This window comes from Manihot esculenta, chromosome 16 (assembly GCF_001659605.2).
Source record: "Manihot esculenta cultivar AM560-2 chromosome 16, M.esculenta_v8, whole genome shotgun sequence".
Taxonomy (NCBI): domain Eukaryota; kingdom Viridiplantae; phylum Streptophyta; class Magnoliopsida; order Malpighiales; family Euphorbiaceae; genus Manihot; species Manihot esculenta.
Window position 1 is genome coordinate 31344852 of NC_035176.2, and position 16754 is coordinate 31361605.

General features: G+C 35.6%; 1 protein-coding gene across 1 annotated transcript; it reads left to right on the forward strand.

Moving 5' to 3' along the window:
• Positions 1-516: 516 nt before the first annotated feature.
• On the forward strand, positions 517-11285 carry LOC110603076 (serine/threonine-protein kinase VPS15). The gene is made up of 12 exons (XM_021740746.2): positions 517-561; positions 647-985; positions 1638-1760; positions 1943-1988; positions 2078-2238; positions 3181-3260; positions 4025-4130; positions 5099-5275; positions 5358-8498; positions 9574-9821; positions 9904-10003; positions 10837-11285. The coding sequence occupies exons 2-12, from the start codon at positions 713-715 to the stop codon at positions 11011-11013; spliced, it is 4632 nt and encodes a 1543-aa protein (XP_021596438.1). The 5' UTR covers positions 517-561; positions 647-712; the 3' UTR covers positions 11014-11285.
• The last annotated feature ends 5469 nt before the right edge of the window (positions 11286-16754 follow it).

Consider the following 16754-nt stretch of genomic DNA (forward strand, 5'->3'; position numbering starts at 1 on the left):
AAAATTTTAAGTTAGAATTACATTAATTTTTAAAATTTTAAATTAAATTATAAAATAACTAAAAATTTTATATTTTTTATCAATAATATTTATTTATATGATATGAGTATAATAAAATAATTTACATTATCTTGCTATATTATTAAAATACACTATTCTCGATTCAAGTTTTAAATTTAAATATAATTATGGTAAAATTTATAATTTTATTAGTTTTTATAATTTTAAATTAAATTATAAAATATTGAAACTTTTTTTATTTATGCTAGTTATTATTTTATGAAATATAGAAATAGTTTAATTAAATAATTTTAATATACGAAGTTTTAAAAATTTAAAAACCTAACAACAATTATCTTAAATAATTATCCGATGTAAATTGAAGAGATAATTATGGTAAAACCCAAAATTCATATTTTGAAATATTGATCTATCGTAAATCGACTGTAAAGTTGGTGCCGTTTTGGGTTAAACCAGTTAAGAGTTTAAAATAGAAAAACAATAACAACAAACAAGCAAAACGCTGCCACTAGCTCGACTTGGTTTCGTCAGAGCAAAAAGGTCCGAAACGAAGGAAAAAGCGTTTCTAAACATCAAAGAGCAAAATAATCACAGCCTAACTTCTTCTCCTTCTTTGGCTTTGCAGAGACGAAAAACATTGTTTCTTCAACACAGAAACCACAGACAAAAGGAGCAAAACAAATGCAAAATAATGGGCAACAAGATCGCCCGCACAACGCAAGTCTCCGCATCAGAGTACTACCTCCACGATTTGCCTTCCTCCTACAATTTGGTCCTTAAGGAGGTGCTTGGCCGCGGCCGCTTCTTCAAGTCTATTCTCTGCAAGCACGACGAGGGTTTGGTTCTCGTTAAGGTTTATTTCAAGCGAGGCGATCCCATCAATCTCAGAGAGTACGAGCGCCGTCTCGAACAAATCAAGGAAACCTTCCTTGCCCTTGACCACCCCCACGTCTGGCCCTTTCAGGTCCAAACTTTTCCATTTCCCATTTCCTTTTTTCTGTTTTGGGATTTTGGAAATTGCTAGCCTTTTGCTTTTGATTTGGTGGGAAACGCAGTAATTAAACGTAATTAAGAGTTTTTGATGTTTAGATAAGTTTAATGTGCTTCTGCGAGCTTTACTTCAATGCAACTTTGATTGGGCTCGAATTAGGTACAATTGGTTGGGAAAGAAGGGAAGAAGGTGAGTGGTTTGAGTGTTTTTTTTTTTTTCTTGGGTGTTGTTTTCGGTTTTATGAATGATAATATAGATGTGATAATTCTTTTAAATAATGGTGATAACTAAGCTCTGAACTGGAGAATTTACTGTCTTGTTTGATTTGTAGGGAACTGGTGAATTGAATCTTAGACTTGAGGGAGGAGAGCTAAATTAAGTGTAACAGACCTTTGCGTTTGAGCTTACTGGATAAGATAAAGAAGTGCGAATTTGAGTATATCCTTAGTTTTATAGAAAGATAACTGGTGGCTAGCACGAATAAGTTAGCTCTGTTATATAGTTATTCAGATTTCAGAAGCCAAATAGTTAAGAATCTTGTTGATGATTACTCAATCTGAACTTTGTTAGGGAATTAAATTAGGCATTATAGTACGAACTTCTGACAAGGTAGTTTCTCTTCCAGTTTTGGCAAGAAACAGATAAAGCAGGTTATCTTTTGAGGCAATATTTCTTCAATAATCTTCATGATCGATTGAGTACTCGACCTTTCCTCAGTCTAGTGGAGAAAAAGTGGTTGGCTTTTCAGGTCTCCTTCTCTCTCTCTCTCTCTCTCTCTCTCTCTCTCTCTCTCTCTCTCTCTCTCTCTCTCTCAATACAGACATGTGATGTGCGCCCGCACACACATTAAAGCTCTTTGTTTCTATTTATCTCTCTACATAAATTACTTACCATGGGTGCAATTCCAATTAATATTTTGTGGTTGTGCAGTTACTTCTTGCTGTGAAACAGTGCCACGAGAAGGGTATTTGTCATGGTGAGTGCAGTATAATGAGAGAAGGTTGCTTTTGCAGCTATAGTATTCTAATGACTGGGTTTCATCTTTGTTCATTTGGTTTGCTGCAGGTGACATTAAGTGTGAAAATGTGCTGGTTACTTCCTGGAATTGGCTTTATCTTGCTGACTTTGCATCCTTTAAGCCAACTTACATTCCTTATGATGATCCTTCGGATTTCTCCTTCTTTTTTGACACTGGAGGAAGGAGGCTCTGTTATCTTGCACCTGAGGTTTTTCTTCTTCTTTATCTCTGATAAATTTCTCTTTCTAGTTTTAGTTTATCTTGCTAGTTAGGATTTAAGACTTAGTTGTTGTTGTTTCCTCCTTTATTTGGTTTTTTCCCTTCTAAGTGCAATTTTTTATTTATATATATATATAATTTGTTTTTCATCAGTTACATTGTCACTAAGGAGTTAGAACTCCATTAGAAATGCTCTAATAAGCCACCTGCTGAATTAGTAACATAGATAATGAGTAGAATTAAATTTAAAGGTTTCAGATATAAGAGATACAATTGATTGTTTTTGCTGGACAAATCCTAGTGTTTAAGGCTTTAAGAGTCACAAGCTACTTTTACATCTCCTACCCTGTGTTTGGGAAGCAGGTGAAAGTGTGCGAAAGAAGAGAGAGTGGTGAGAGAAAATTAGGTGAAAGAATCATCTTTTCATCTGTTTGGGAGGAGAGGTTGGGAGGAGAAGAGAAAAACGTGTTAAAAGTTGTCTTCTTGGGCCACTACAAATTTTCACCTGGGTTTGAGGGGAAAATCTCGGGAAAGATGGTGCACTTTTAACCCTTAGTTTATTTTTTATTTTATAATATGAGTTGAGGGTATATTATTAATTATATTATCTAATATTTCTTTCCCTGCCCACATAAATTATGTTCTTGCATTTTCTCTCCCTCTCTTTTCACCTCATTCCAGACAAGAGAGGAGAAATGAGTATTCACTTCCCTCACATTCTACCTCTCTCTTTTCTTTCTCCTCTTTTTTTTCTTCCACCCAACGTTCTGCTCACATAGCATCAGATTTCACACGTTTTAAGAACCATTTGCTACTATTTTTCTCTAGAGTAACCAGTCTTCCAAATCTCTTCTCCCCCTCCTTGCTTTTAAAAATGATTTTATATGTCTTTCTGGAGTTGATTATAGTTTCATATCCTCATAATTTTCAGAGATTTTATGAACATGGAGGTGAGATGCAAGTTGCTCAGGATGCACCATTAAGGCCCTCCATGGACATCTTTGCTGTAGGGTGAGTTTTGGAATTACAAGCATTTTTATCTTTTAAGTTATGGCTGTCAAATGACATGTTGATTGTGCAGTTATGCTAGAGATGACTATTATTATCTCTGCAGTAAATAATGCATGAGGTAAAGGCGAATTTTTTTAAATAAAAATTTAAGTAGGTTCTGTTTGGTTTTCTTAACAGTGTTTTTTATTGTTGTGAAACTAAAACAAGTCTTCTTTTCGGTGAAGGTGTCGGTTTGCACGTCTAGTTATTTTCTAAACATGTGGTAAATCCTACCTGTTTTAAGACCTAAGGAATATTATGTTTTTGGGATAAGTTTTGAACAGTCCTTTTATTCACCTGGTATTATTGACCTGTAAAATTTTTCTTTCCAACTCCTCATCCTATTCACTTCTTTTATTTTGCTTTCTTGGCTGGGGTTGTCGGGGAAGGGCATGGAAGTGAAACAATGTCACACTGGATGATGCTTTCAACCTTGTGATCTCTAAGGAGGGTCTGATATATGCAACCCTCTTCTTGTATGAGTTGTTTTGATGTGGTTTGAGCCCTTGATCTCCTCGTCAGAGTATGGAATCCTATCCATGGGATGGAGTTGGTGTTATTTCAATGTTGTTGTAGCTCTGTCTTGTTAACATTGCAAACTCAAGAGAATGTAAAAGCCATTTTGATAGCAATTTTGCAATTTTCTTTCTCAAGCATTGGTTTCTATATTTTGTTATGCTGTTTCATGATGTGATACTTATTTGAATCATCATGTTGTCAAATAGGTGTGTAATTGCAGAGCTTTTCCTTGAGGGTCAGCAACTGTTTGAACTCTCCCAGCTTCTTGCTTATCGCAGAGGACAGTATGATCCTAGCCAGCATCTTGAAAAGGTTCTATGTCTCTCTCTTTAACTTGTCCTGATTTATATGCCTTTTGTTAGTTATTGATTTAAAACTAAGTTGCCTTTGAATTACCAACCAAAGGAAAAGTGGTGTTGTTGGGGGGGGAGGGATGCAACTTATTCTCAAATTATGGTATTGATTTACCTTTGGAAATGCTATGCATTTAAATTTGGAGAGAGTGCTAGATATGTTAGACATTAATTCATTTTAATATTGAGGTGGTTTGCAAATCAACATGGCTAGTAAGGTAGTGTTGTAATCCAATCATTTATGTATTGCCCTTTGACCTTATAGATACCCAATGTGGACTTTAAACGCCCCTCCCCCCCCCCTTTTAGTGTGACCCCATAGTTGTAACTTGACAATCAATTAAAATGAACCCACGCTAAAATCCATGACCCAAATCAGTCTCTAATATCATGTTAAATCTGGAGAGAATGCTGGAAACATTAGATATCAGTGCATTTTAATATGGGATTATGTAAGTGTAATTGAGTTGCTTTACACATCAAAATACCTAGCCGAGTTGGTGTTGCAACCCAACCATTTATATATTTGTCCTTTCACCTTATAGATTCTCAATGTTGGTCTTTCATCCTCGTCCATTTTCCAACACATGCCATCTACAGTGTGATGTGTTTTTTCACAAGCTATATTTCACTGGTCCATCTTAGCCTTAAGGGCAAATCTTGCGAAGATCTGGCCTATGTGAATCCAGGGTATAAATGTATGGGTCTTAATTATTTTTATATGGACTCACTATAATTGTTATGTGCCTTGGGTCCATGTAGACTGGGTCTAGGCAAGTATTGCTCTAGCCTTCAAACTTTGATTTTCACCTTGTCCTGCCTTTAAGTTATTACTTGTAGCATGTGCAAGAACTAATCAATAAACAGTGAGATTTTGTAAGTGTGATTATTCTTCTCTTTGTCAATTCAAATAGTCTGTGAATGCAGATCCCAGATTCTGGAATCCGCAAGATGATTCTTCATATGATCCAGTTAGAACCAGAGGCTCGACTTTCTGCTGAAAGCTACCTGCAAAATTATGCTAATGTTGTGTTTCCTGCCTACTTCTCACCATTTCTACATAATTTCTACTGCTGCTGGAATCCTCTTCATTCTGATATGAGGGTAAGTAATTCTGTTATACCATGGAAATTTGAGTGTCCTTGTTGCTATAAGTACTCACATATGCTTGCTGCTCTTTTGTCAGGTTGCAATGTGCCAGAGTGTTTTCCATGAAATACTTAAACAAATGATGAGCGATAAGACAGGAGAGAATATAGAAACTGCATCTGTGAATTCCATGAGTGGTAAACTAGCGCTAGATATGGTTGAAAAACCAAACTTGGACTTGACAATGGACTCAGTAAAGAATGAAAAGACAGAAAAGGGTTTAGTTCGTGACCAATACAAACTTCTTGGTGATATCAGTACCCTTCTTGGGGATGTAAAGCAAAGTAATGACTATGCTGGTGTGAATTTGGGGCCCGAAAGTACACCCAATTCTGCATTTTCCCATGACATCAAGCAATGTGGCATGCAATCACCTGGTGAGCTTCTTCAAGCAATCTCCAATGCATTTAGGAAAAATGATCATCCCTTTCTGAAAAAGATCACCATGGATGATTTGAATTCATTGATGTCTGAGTATGACAGTCAGTCAGATACATTTGGCATGCCTTTTTTACCATTACCTGAAGATAGTATGAAATGTGAAGGTATGGTTCTGATTGCCTCTCTCCTCTGTTCCTGCATACGCAATGTCAAGTTGCCCCATTTAAGGAGAGGGGCTATACTACTGCTGAAGTCGTCTTCCTTATATATTGATGATGAAGACCGCTTGCAGCGGGTACTACCATATATAATTGCTATGCTTTCTGACCCGGCAGCAATAGTGCGTTGTGCTTCCCTGGAGACTTTGTGTGACATTTTACCTTTAGTTCGAGATTTTCCTCCTAGTGATGCAAAAATATTCCCTGAATATATTCTTCCAATGCTTTCCATGCTTCCTGATGATCCAGAAGAAAGTGTGAGAATATGTTATGCTAGCAATATAGCTAAGTTGGCACTAACTGCTTATGGTTTCTTAATTCACTCAATAAGCTTGAGTGAGGCTGGTGTTCTTGATGAAATGAATTCAGCACGGAAGTCACTGGCATCATCCAATGAGACATCTGGACGCCTTCAGAGAGTAAATAATGATTCACAGCTTGCACAATTGAGGAAATCCATTGCTGAGGTTGTTCAAGAGCTTGTGATGGGTCCAAAACAAACTCCAAATATCAGGAGAGCACTCCTGCAGGACATTGGCAACCTGTGTTGCTTCTTTGGCCAGAGACAGAGTAATGATTTTCTTTTACCTATCCTTCCTGCATTTCTAAACGATCGGGATGAGCAGCTAAGAGCATTATTTTATGGAAAGATTGTATATGTCTGCTTTTTTGTGGGACAAAGAAGTGTGGAGGAGTATCTTCTACCTTATATCGAGCAGGCCTTAAGCGATCAAACTGAGGCTGTCATTGTCAATGCACTAGACTGTTTGGCGATCCTCTGTAAACGTGGCTTCTTGCGGAAAAGGATACTGCTTGAAATGATAGAACATGCCTTTCCATTGTTGTGTTATCCTAGTCAATGGGTTAGAAGGTCAGCTGTCACTTTTATTGCAGCCAGCAGTGAAAGCTTAGGTGCAGTGGATTCCTATGTTTTCCTGGCACCAGTTATACGGCCTTTTCTTCGCAGACAACCTGCTTCCCTAGCTTCTGAGAAGTCTCTACTTTTATGTTTGAAGCCTCCTGTCTCAAGGCAGGTATTTTACCAGGTTTTGGAAAATGCTAGAAGTTCAGACATGTTGGAGAGACAGAGGAAAATATGGTATAATTCATCAGCACAATCCAAACAATGGGAAATCACTGATGTACTCAAAAGAGAAGATGGGGAACTAAATTCAGTAAAGAGTTGGTCTGACAAGAAAGTGATTTCTGAGACTCAAAAACATGATGGTGATGTGTTCAAGAAACCAGAGGATGGTGAGGCAAAGTTGAGAGCTATGGGCTATATGAGCAGTGTTTCTAGTATGGTTGACATTCGTGATCCTTTATGCTCAGAAAAGTTGCAATTTTCAGGCTACATGTCTCCACAGATTGGTGGTGTCAATAGCTTCATATATGATAAGTCCTCAGAGGGCATACCTTTATACTCTTTTAGCATGGACAGGCGAGCAGTAAAAATTCCTCCTGCAGCTTCTGATTCTTCATTGCGAATGAACTCACTTGGAATTGGTTCATCTTACATGCCTTGGATGGATCCAGTAAATAAATCATTTAGCTTGGCCAGTTCAGTCCCTGCACCTAAGCTGGTTTCTGGATCATTCAGCATCAGTAATGGGTCTAAACAGTTCTACAGAGTGGTTCATGAACCAGAAAGCAGGGAAAATGATCAAACAACATACATTAACAGTAAATTTCAGGAGATGGGATTATCTGGTGGAACAAAGGGAAGTTCTTTTGCGGTGGAAGATGCTTCTGCTCCGACTGATCTAGCTGGATTGCCATCCTTTTCACGGACCACATCAATACCAGACTCTGGCTGGAGACCTCGTGGGGTGCTTGTAGCCCATCTGCAGGAGCACCGTTCTGCTGTCAATGATATTGCAATTTCAAATGATCATAGCCTGTTTGTGAGTGCATCTGATGATTCAACTGTCAAGGTGTGGGATTCAAGAAAGTTGGAAAAGGACATCTCCTTCAGATCGAGGCTGACATATCACCTGGAAGGGAGCCGAGCACTTTGCACTGTAATGCTTCGTAACTTTCCTCAAGTAGTTGTTGGAGCATGTGATGGCTCAATGCATGTATTTTCTGTTGATCACATATCCAGAGGCCTTGGCAGTGTCGTTGAGAAGTATTCAGGTATTGCTGATATAAAAAAGAAGGATATTAAGGAAGGTGCAATACTTAGCCTTTTGAACTATACATCTGATAACAATGCTAGTCAGATTGTTATGTATAGTACTCAAAATTGTGGAATCCATCTCTGGGATATTAGAGCAAATGCAAATGCATGGACATTAAAAGCTGTTCCTGAGGAAGGCTATGTGTCTTCTCTAGTAACAAGCCCGTGTGGGAATTGGTTTGTCTCAGGATCTTCTAGGGGTGTGCTTACACTTTGGGATCTAAGGTTCCTTATACCTGTGAACTCATGGCAGTATTCTCTCGTATGCCCTATAGAGAAGATGTGCCTTTTTGTTACTTCTCCAAATGTCAGTGTATCTAATACAAGACCCATGATATATGTTGCTGCTGGTTGCAGTGAAGTTTCTCTGTGGAATGCTGAGAATGGGAGCTGTCACCAGGTACATGGCATTGTTTTATTTTTAAATGCACAATATCCATGGTATGTGGGCCAAAATATTGACCAGCAGAATTCTGTTAGGAATTAGGTTGTAACCCTAACACATATGAGAATTAGAAGAAAGAGAGAGAGAGAAAGAGCAGAAGAAGAAGAAGAAGAAGAGAGAGAAGCAGAGATTTGAGAAACAATTGAGAAAGAGAGAGTAATTGTATTCATGAATCTGGAAAAAGAGTAGCTGGATCTCTCTACTGGAATTTATACACTCCTTAACTGTCAGCTAAAGTCAACAGAAAAAGTTGCAAGTTTTTACAACGGAAAGAACTACTATTCACGCCTATTCCAGCTATTAACTACCCGAGACCTTTCTAGAATTCTTTCTTCTCTTCCTAAAACATGTGACAAATTCCTACATGCAAAATTGAAAAAAGCAAGAAAAGATTAAAACCTTGTGTGTTCACTTTTTCATTTGATGGAGGACTAAGTTAGTTAGGTACTAGGATTCTTAAGGTTCAAGTTCAACAGATTTAAGAGTAAAGGCTGAATACTGTTGTAAGTGTTGTATTGCTCTTTGCTATATTATTGGAAGGAAATGTTCTGGTCTCACATTGTTAATGCTCAAGCCTTTGCTCTTTCTGCTTCTGCAGCAGCTAATTTGTTTATTAGATAAATTATAGTAGGATGTTAGTACTTTTCTTGCCAACATATCATCTCCCTAGATTTGACCATTTTCTAATCACTAAAGTTCATTAACTAGTATCCTGAAGTGATTCAGAGAAAATTTATTGGCTAAAATTATGTGAAGGGCAGATGCACAACATCTCAAACCTGTATGAATCCTGATCAGGAATATCGCATCGTGGAGCTAGATAAAATCTATTGAGAGTTAGAAGAATGGTTGTTATACTTTTGTAGTACAATTGAATTGACCATACTGTACTGCATATAATTGAAAGAAAAATTAAAGTATAAACTTTGTTGTTATTAATGATAGTTATCTATCTTCTAATTTTGTTGTTATTAATATATGATGCGCTAGATGGTTGATATTGTTTAGCATGTCTCAATTTTTCTTCCAGGTACTGAGGCTGGCAAATTATGATAATGATACTGAAATGTCTGATACACCATGGGCCTTGGCCAAACCATCCAGTAAGGCAAACTTTAAACCAGATATAAGGCGTAATGTCAGTCCAAAGTATAGAGTTGATGAGCTAAATGATCCTCCTTCCCGTCTTCCTGGTGTCCGTTCAATGCTTCCTTTGCCTGGAGGTGATTTGTTGACTGGAGGTACTGACTTGAAGATACGTCGATGGGATCATTGCAGGTTATGGCATGAATTTCTCCTTTTATCCCTTCTACTCTTCATCATATGGCAGTTAACTAATTCCGTTTCATTATCATTGCAGCCCGGAGCGAAGTTACTGTATTAGTGGGCCAAATTTGAATGGAGTTGGAAATGATGATTTATTTGAAATAAGATCAAGTTTTGGAGTGCAGGTTGTGCAGGTATGTTGGTATAGAATGTAGTCCTCTGAAAAGCTTCAATAATTCTCTTTTGAGGTGTCATTTATTTTTTATTTTTAATCCTTTCTTTTCTTTGCTAAGTTAGATTTTACCTTTGGGGTGATCATATATTTGTCCTTTTAGGATAACATGGTCCTGCAGATGGGGAGAGGGGGAGCTGCCCCGTGCCCCTCCCCCACCAAAACCTCCCTCCAAAATTCCTTGTGTGTGAGTGTGTATACTTAGGGAAAAAATATTTATTTTAGTTATTGGTCTCTCAAATTATTTTATTGATCACTATATAGGTATTGTGAAATATTAATTATTTATTTCTCATTATATATTAAACAAATTTTTATAGAATTGGCACCCTCAAAGAAGATTTTTAATTTAACCCCTCGAAATATATGGACAATAGGTGTAGTTAACAAATTTTTAAATCAAGATTTTATATGTAATGTTGGCCCCCTTAAAGGTGTGGTTACTGAGGAGCAGTCCAATAATCTGGAAAATTTAACTGTGTGAGGAATTGGAGAATAAAAACAATATTTTCTTTATCTCTACCCTCCTTAATAAACAACTGGCCATACCTCCTAAGTTTCTCTTGATATTCATATTTTACGCATTTGCATCGATGATCAACTTATTTTTATTGCAACTGGCTGGAGATGATGGTGAAGGGATCACAAATCAATCAAGTCTGGTGTTCACATCTCTGTTTTTGCATGGAACATTATGTTTATTATTTTGCTTTTTTGCAGGTGTCTCATGTTTGTTGATTTATTTTACTAATTATGTGAGACATGTAATGTTAAAGTTACTTACCTTGCCAACAGGAGACAAAAAGAAAACATCAAACTACCAAGTTGACAGCAAAGGCAGTTCTGGCAGCAGCTGCTACTGATTCTGCTGGCTGCCATAGGGATTCCATCCTTTCTTTGGCTTCTGTCAAGTTGAACCAAAGACTTTTGATTTCAAGTGGTAGAGATGGGGCTATCAAGGTTTGGAAGTAAATAACTTAAGCATACAAGTGCTTTATTGTACATATAATGTATTTGTCACGATTGTATATAGCATATTAGGACCAGGAAGTCAAATTCTCATTTTGATGCTCAATTTTATTCTCAGCAACTTGCTTATACCCGCTCACCCCTCACTCCAGAAAAAGAAAAGGAAAAACCTCAAGGATTTGTACAGCTTCAGAATTTATTTACTAATCAGAAAAGCTATGATATCTAGGTGTACAAATTATTTCTCCAAATGCATATTTTATTTTATCTTCAAAGCAGTTGCCTCATTTCTGTTGATCTCCTTATTATCTCAGATATGAATTAGTATTGGTTACTTGAACCCAGTGTTATTAAGGCGCCAAGCGAGGCCCCCTTCACTGGGGTGCCCTCCTCAGTGAAGGGAGGCGAGAGGTGGGTGAGGTGCTGCCACTTTGAAATAATGTTCTTTTACTTTTTAAAGTTTTAAATTATTTTTAAAACATAAGACCCTAGTCTTCTGCTCTCCTAAAGTGTCCAACAGCCTCTCAAGTAATCAACAGCAGCCTCTCCTCCTTTCCTCTTCAACTTCAAGACTTCAACTCTCTTGCTCTCATAACAGGTATGTCTCTTTTATCTCTCTCCTCTTCATCTCTCTTTCTTTTCTTCTCTTCTCTCCCTGTCTGCAACTTCCTGCACTTTCAGGACCAGCAGTTGCTCTTCTTTTTTTCTTTTTTTTTTCCCTTTTCTCCTCCTCCTCCTCTTCTTCTCATCTTCCATATTCTTTCTTCCCTTTCCCAATATGGCAGCCAGCAATGCTGCAGTGGGCAGCAGTGTTGTTGTCGGTTTTTTTTTCCTTTAATTTTGTTTTAAATTTCTGCAATTTTAGTTTAAATAAATCCTTAATGTAGATTTTGTTTCATTCTCTTGCATTGATGTGGCCTTGTATTTTTCACAAGCTAGTGCCTATAAAATCAAAGTGGGGAAATGAGATATTGATATGATAAATAAATCATACAAGATTCTACTTGGTAATCTATGAATTCTAGAGAATGCTGCAGGAAGTTGCATTAACTTAGAATGGTGGGATGGTTGATTCACATTGGGCTGACTAAGAAGAGTATTGTTTCCAGATCATATATGATATGTGGGCAGAGCTATTAGAGAGAGTTTATTAAATAGAATATGGCTATAGGTGATGGTAGGCTTTGTAGTTTCTTTATAAACCAAGATAAAGCCTTAGTGATGAAATTAATTATGCACTTTATTTGGATTACAAGGCCTTATTTGGTTTTTGGCATTAAAATTGTTAGATAATGTTTACTGCAATGGAGAAATAAATTCATTTTGTGATGCATAGCTGATATGGATTTTTGATGTTGGATCTTATTCATACCATGCTATAGTTTATTGTGCCCTTTTTGGATTAAGGTTGAGATTATAATTCCTGGTCTTAAAAGAAATTTGGCAAGACAGCCTTTTAAGTGGAATTTCTGATATATATGAAATATTGCCCTTGTCAATTTTTCACATCTGTTGTCATTATAGTGTATGCTAACTACATATAATGTAATTATTTTATTCTGATTCATGGTTTTCCCCCCGGAAAAAAACCAAACAATCTCCTATAATTTTCATAAGGACCAAATAAGCTTGATTTCAACTTTTTGGTCGAATAAATATACAACTTTGTATTTTGCACTAAAATAACTAAACAAATAATTAGTATTTGAAATTATGAAAAATAATTTTTTGGTTAAAGAAATAATATTACATTATGGTAGGACTTATAAGTTCTAAATATGTTTGTTAGAAAGTATTCAAAAGTAATTTAAAATTAAATTTGATAAATTTTAGTTTTAAGAACTCCGGGTGTACAACTTCAAAATAATAATAATAATACTACCATTTGAACAATAACAATATTAATATACAAATTATATTATATATAACTCTCAGTAATAATATTATATTATCTTTTGCATAGTTCTTAATTATATAATTTTTATTTTAAAGTATATATAATTAGTATTCAAAAGCATATTATATAATTAATGTGATTCACTCATATAATTAAAGATTATAAGATAATTTAACGCATTTATGACTGAAATTTTTTAAAAAAGTATAAAAATAAAAGATACACTTATTCCATGGCCTCCCAGAGAGTCCATCTTGGTATGCAAATGCTCGTTCTGCCATCACGAGGCTTTCATTGGGTTCTTTTACTTTTAAATGGTCTTCTTCAATCTTGATGCCCAGCCTCTGCTTCCTTCTGTTGCCTGGACGATTAATAAATTTTTGTGTTGGTTCTTTATAAACGTTTTTTATGCCAATCTTGAGAAACAGACTTCTGACATACCTTTATCTCGTTATATTTTTGCTGGCTCCTTTTATTAGATCCTCAGTGGACTTGAAATCTTGAATACAGACTTTTGTTAGATGATTAAAAGGGAAAAACTCCTCATCTTCTAACTGAAGAGCAACCAAACCCCAAAAGTTAGCTGCCGTTTTTCAGAGAGAATTGAGAGAGGAGGGAAATATGTGGCAAAATTATAATTTGGACTACTTAGCACAATTGGGTTAACATTTTAGATTTTCTTCTCTGATTCATAATTTGGTTCAGTTACTGTATCAAGCAATAACTAGGGGTTTGATGGTTCTTTTCTTTTTTTTTTTTATATAGTTCTGTTTTTTTTGTCATTTGAATTATTTAAAAGTTGAAATGACTTCAACTTCAATTATCTGTACATGTATAACTGCATATTCTGTAACCAACAAACTATAAGCAAACAATGTGTTGCTCTGTTTGTTTGGAATAAATTTTGATACTTTTAGATACTAGATAGATAGAAGTTTGACATCAGGAAGTCATCATGTAGAGTGTATACTTGGTAGTGGCCGGGTACCCTATCGATGATCATTTACCATCAGTCTGGCATGGGAGATGTTAATCTATGTTATTCATCCCTTATCACTGTAGCTTTTCAATGCTTAGCTAAAGTTTAGAAAAGCTTATTTAATGCTTATGTTATAACTTTAGGATTAAGTTAGCTAAAGTGCTTTGCCATAACAGTGAGCATCTAAAAAAGAATGTCAAGTATCATGCATATTTACTTCTGCCAAGGTGCTGTAGGAAAATGCAGGCCATGCTATATGCCCACACAGCGGAAGTTAACAAAAGGTACCTCCTTCATAAGATGTATCAACTGATGCAACACTGATATGTTGCACAAAAGCTGCATAATCTGATCCTCAACCACCCAATTTCCCGATCTTAATTTGCTGTTTCGTTAGCGTCAGAGAGTTGACTTGTGAAATAAGCCTAGTTCATATGATGAGAGTCATCTTCTATCTGTAACTTTTTGTTCTATGGCAATGTCATTTTTACTGGTAACTAAAATGTGGTTTATCTTTAAGTAGTATGTTCATTATAATCAATTTATCAAGATTTGATATGAGATAAGATTATGCTTACCACAGGAGAGCTGCCAGAACCAAGACATGACTTGGATGGCTTTGAGTTATGGGGGTCTTGAACCATTGAAAATCAGCAATAATCCTTTTGTACGAGTGAGAGGAGTTACTTCTTTAAATTGTAGCCTACAATGTGATATTTTACTATGCCTCTTTATGTTAGTTGTCTCTGAAGTTGCTTTATATCAAAGGACAAAATGATACGAGATACGTTTTGTTCTTGTACCTTAGTGGCTTACATGTTGTAGCTTTATTACTTTTGCCGGTAATGGCATTTAGTTCTACTTGTTTACATGCGCCTGGATTAGTAGCTCATCGAGCTGAGTTGCAAAGGTATGAAATCCTGCCCCTAAATACTGCACAATCAATGTTCGAGTAGGATATGGCCCTTAAAGCTGGCATTCCCAACTGGACAGAAAAATTCGTCTTTGAGATTTCCACCCTGTAGCTTTGCAAAAAAGCAACATAAAATGCACATGTTAAAGTTGCATGAAGGGCTGCTTTTTCCTGCGTCATAATTTTTGTTTTGCTGAGAGGGTAAATAACAAGGCGTTTATTATGGCCCAAGAACCTCTAGCAGTGCTGCTGTGCCACTGTTGGGATCAACAGCACCAACTGTCCATGCTTGGACAAATCTATAAATGGTTGCAAACGGTGACTATATCAGTAGAACAGAGACTATTATTTGTATTCTGTTTTTATCTATCTGGCCTTGTCTTTTCTTGGCTGGCGCAACTAGTGTCAGGTGAAATCCTGAATTCCTGGTATATTCTGCTCCCCCTGAAGTCTCATCCAAAAGGTGTCATATTCTGTATTCCTAAATGTGCACATGCATAGATATAGACTTGTGCAGTCGGAGTTCACTGCTTGCAGCATAATGAGGTTTTAAAACCCTGGTCCTGGTCCTCCATGTTTGCCACTTGTCCGCCCATTGATCTCATTATGGTTTCACCATCAAATGCTGATAAGTTGCGAAAATAGAATGTTTCTAAATGTTAAGTGTGATTAAGATAATGGATTTTAACCTAATTTTTATTTTTGTTTTCATTTCCCACTTCCCGACGAAGCATTTGGATTTTGGAACGCCTACTTAAAATTTCAACTGGTGAGAAGGGGGAGTCCTAAAGAGTAAAGTCCCTCGTCCTTTCTTTATTCAAATCAAGTAGACAAACTATTTCATGGGATGAAAATTTTTTTCTGAAAATATCAAATCTAACTTTGTAGAGGTGAATTCTTTAAAAATTTGTATAGTTTACATGTAAATTTGCATAAGGAGTTGGAAAATGTTGTATGGGTAAATTAAAACATGGATTGGTCTTGAAAATGTAGATTTAATTTCATGATATGAGCTTCTTCTGTTTGTGTCTAGTCATGTGATAAGATTTTTTACTTTAAAAATGACCAAAAGTTTCAATTATTTATATTATAAAGAAATTATTTGAAAATAAAATATAGAAATTTGTAATCTTATTGGTAAAAAGTTCGATTCAATTGAAAGGGACTTTGAAATTCTTGTCCTAGTGATCTCTATTCTTGAGTTTAATCATAAACTGTTCAAAGTTCGCAGCCAAATTGGACCAACAGTTTCTAGTAGCTCTAACTTGATGATAATTCATATTTACCCTCACAAATTAGTATATACTAACCTCAGAAGAAAATAATTTTACATGAAAAATATTTTGAAGAAAATTATTTTTTATTACTTAATTGTATTTTTTTTAAAAAATAAGAATATTAATAAATTCAATATGTTGATATTAATAAAATTCTCAAATTTCAAAAAATACTTTTTGTTTTGAAAGTTATTTTCATTAAAAAAGATTTAATCCTCTTTTTAAACTAATAAAATATTTTCTATTAATTAATTTTATTAAGCATTTTGAAAGTTAATAACTTGATATAATAAACTAACTAATAACAATATCAATTGAACAATTTTTATTTTTATTTCTGTCTCCAAGTGGATTCAAAATTAGGACCTCACTGCTGTAGAGACTCTACTCTGTGCAATTGCTCTAAAGTTGATTAGTAATTGAATCATCTTTCAAAAGGTTACAATTTTATCCACTGGTATTAGTCCAGTTCACACGAAAGTTGATATGACCAAATTCTTTTTTTTTTTTAAAGAAACTTTTAGTTAAAGTAGAATTAGAATGGTCACATAATAAGAGATTTGACAAGGAATACTTTTCCTATTTGTTAAAGAAAGTTTCTCTCGCATTGCTCAGATTCTCCACGACAGTTAGCTAATTTTGGAGTCTATTAACAGTGGCTTGTAAATACTTTCTTTT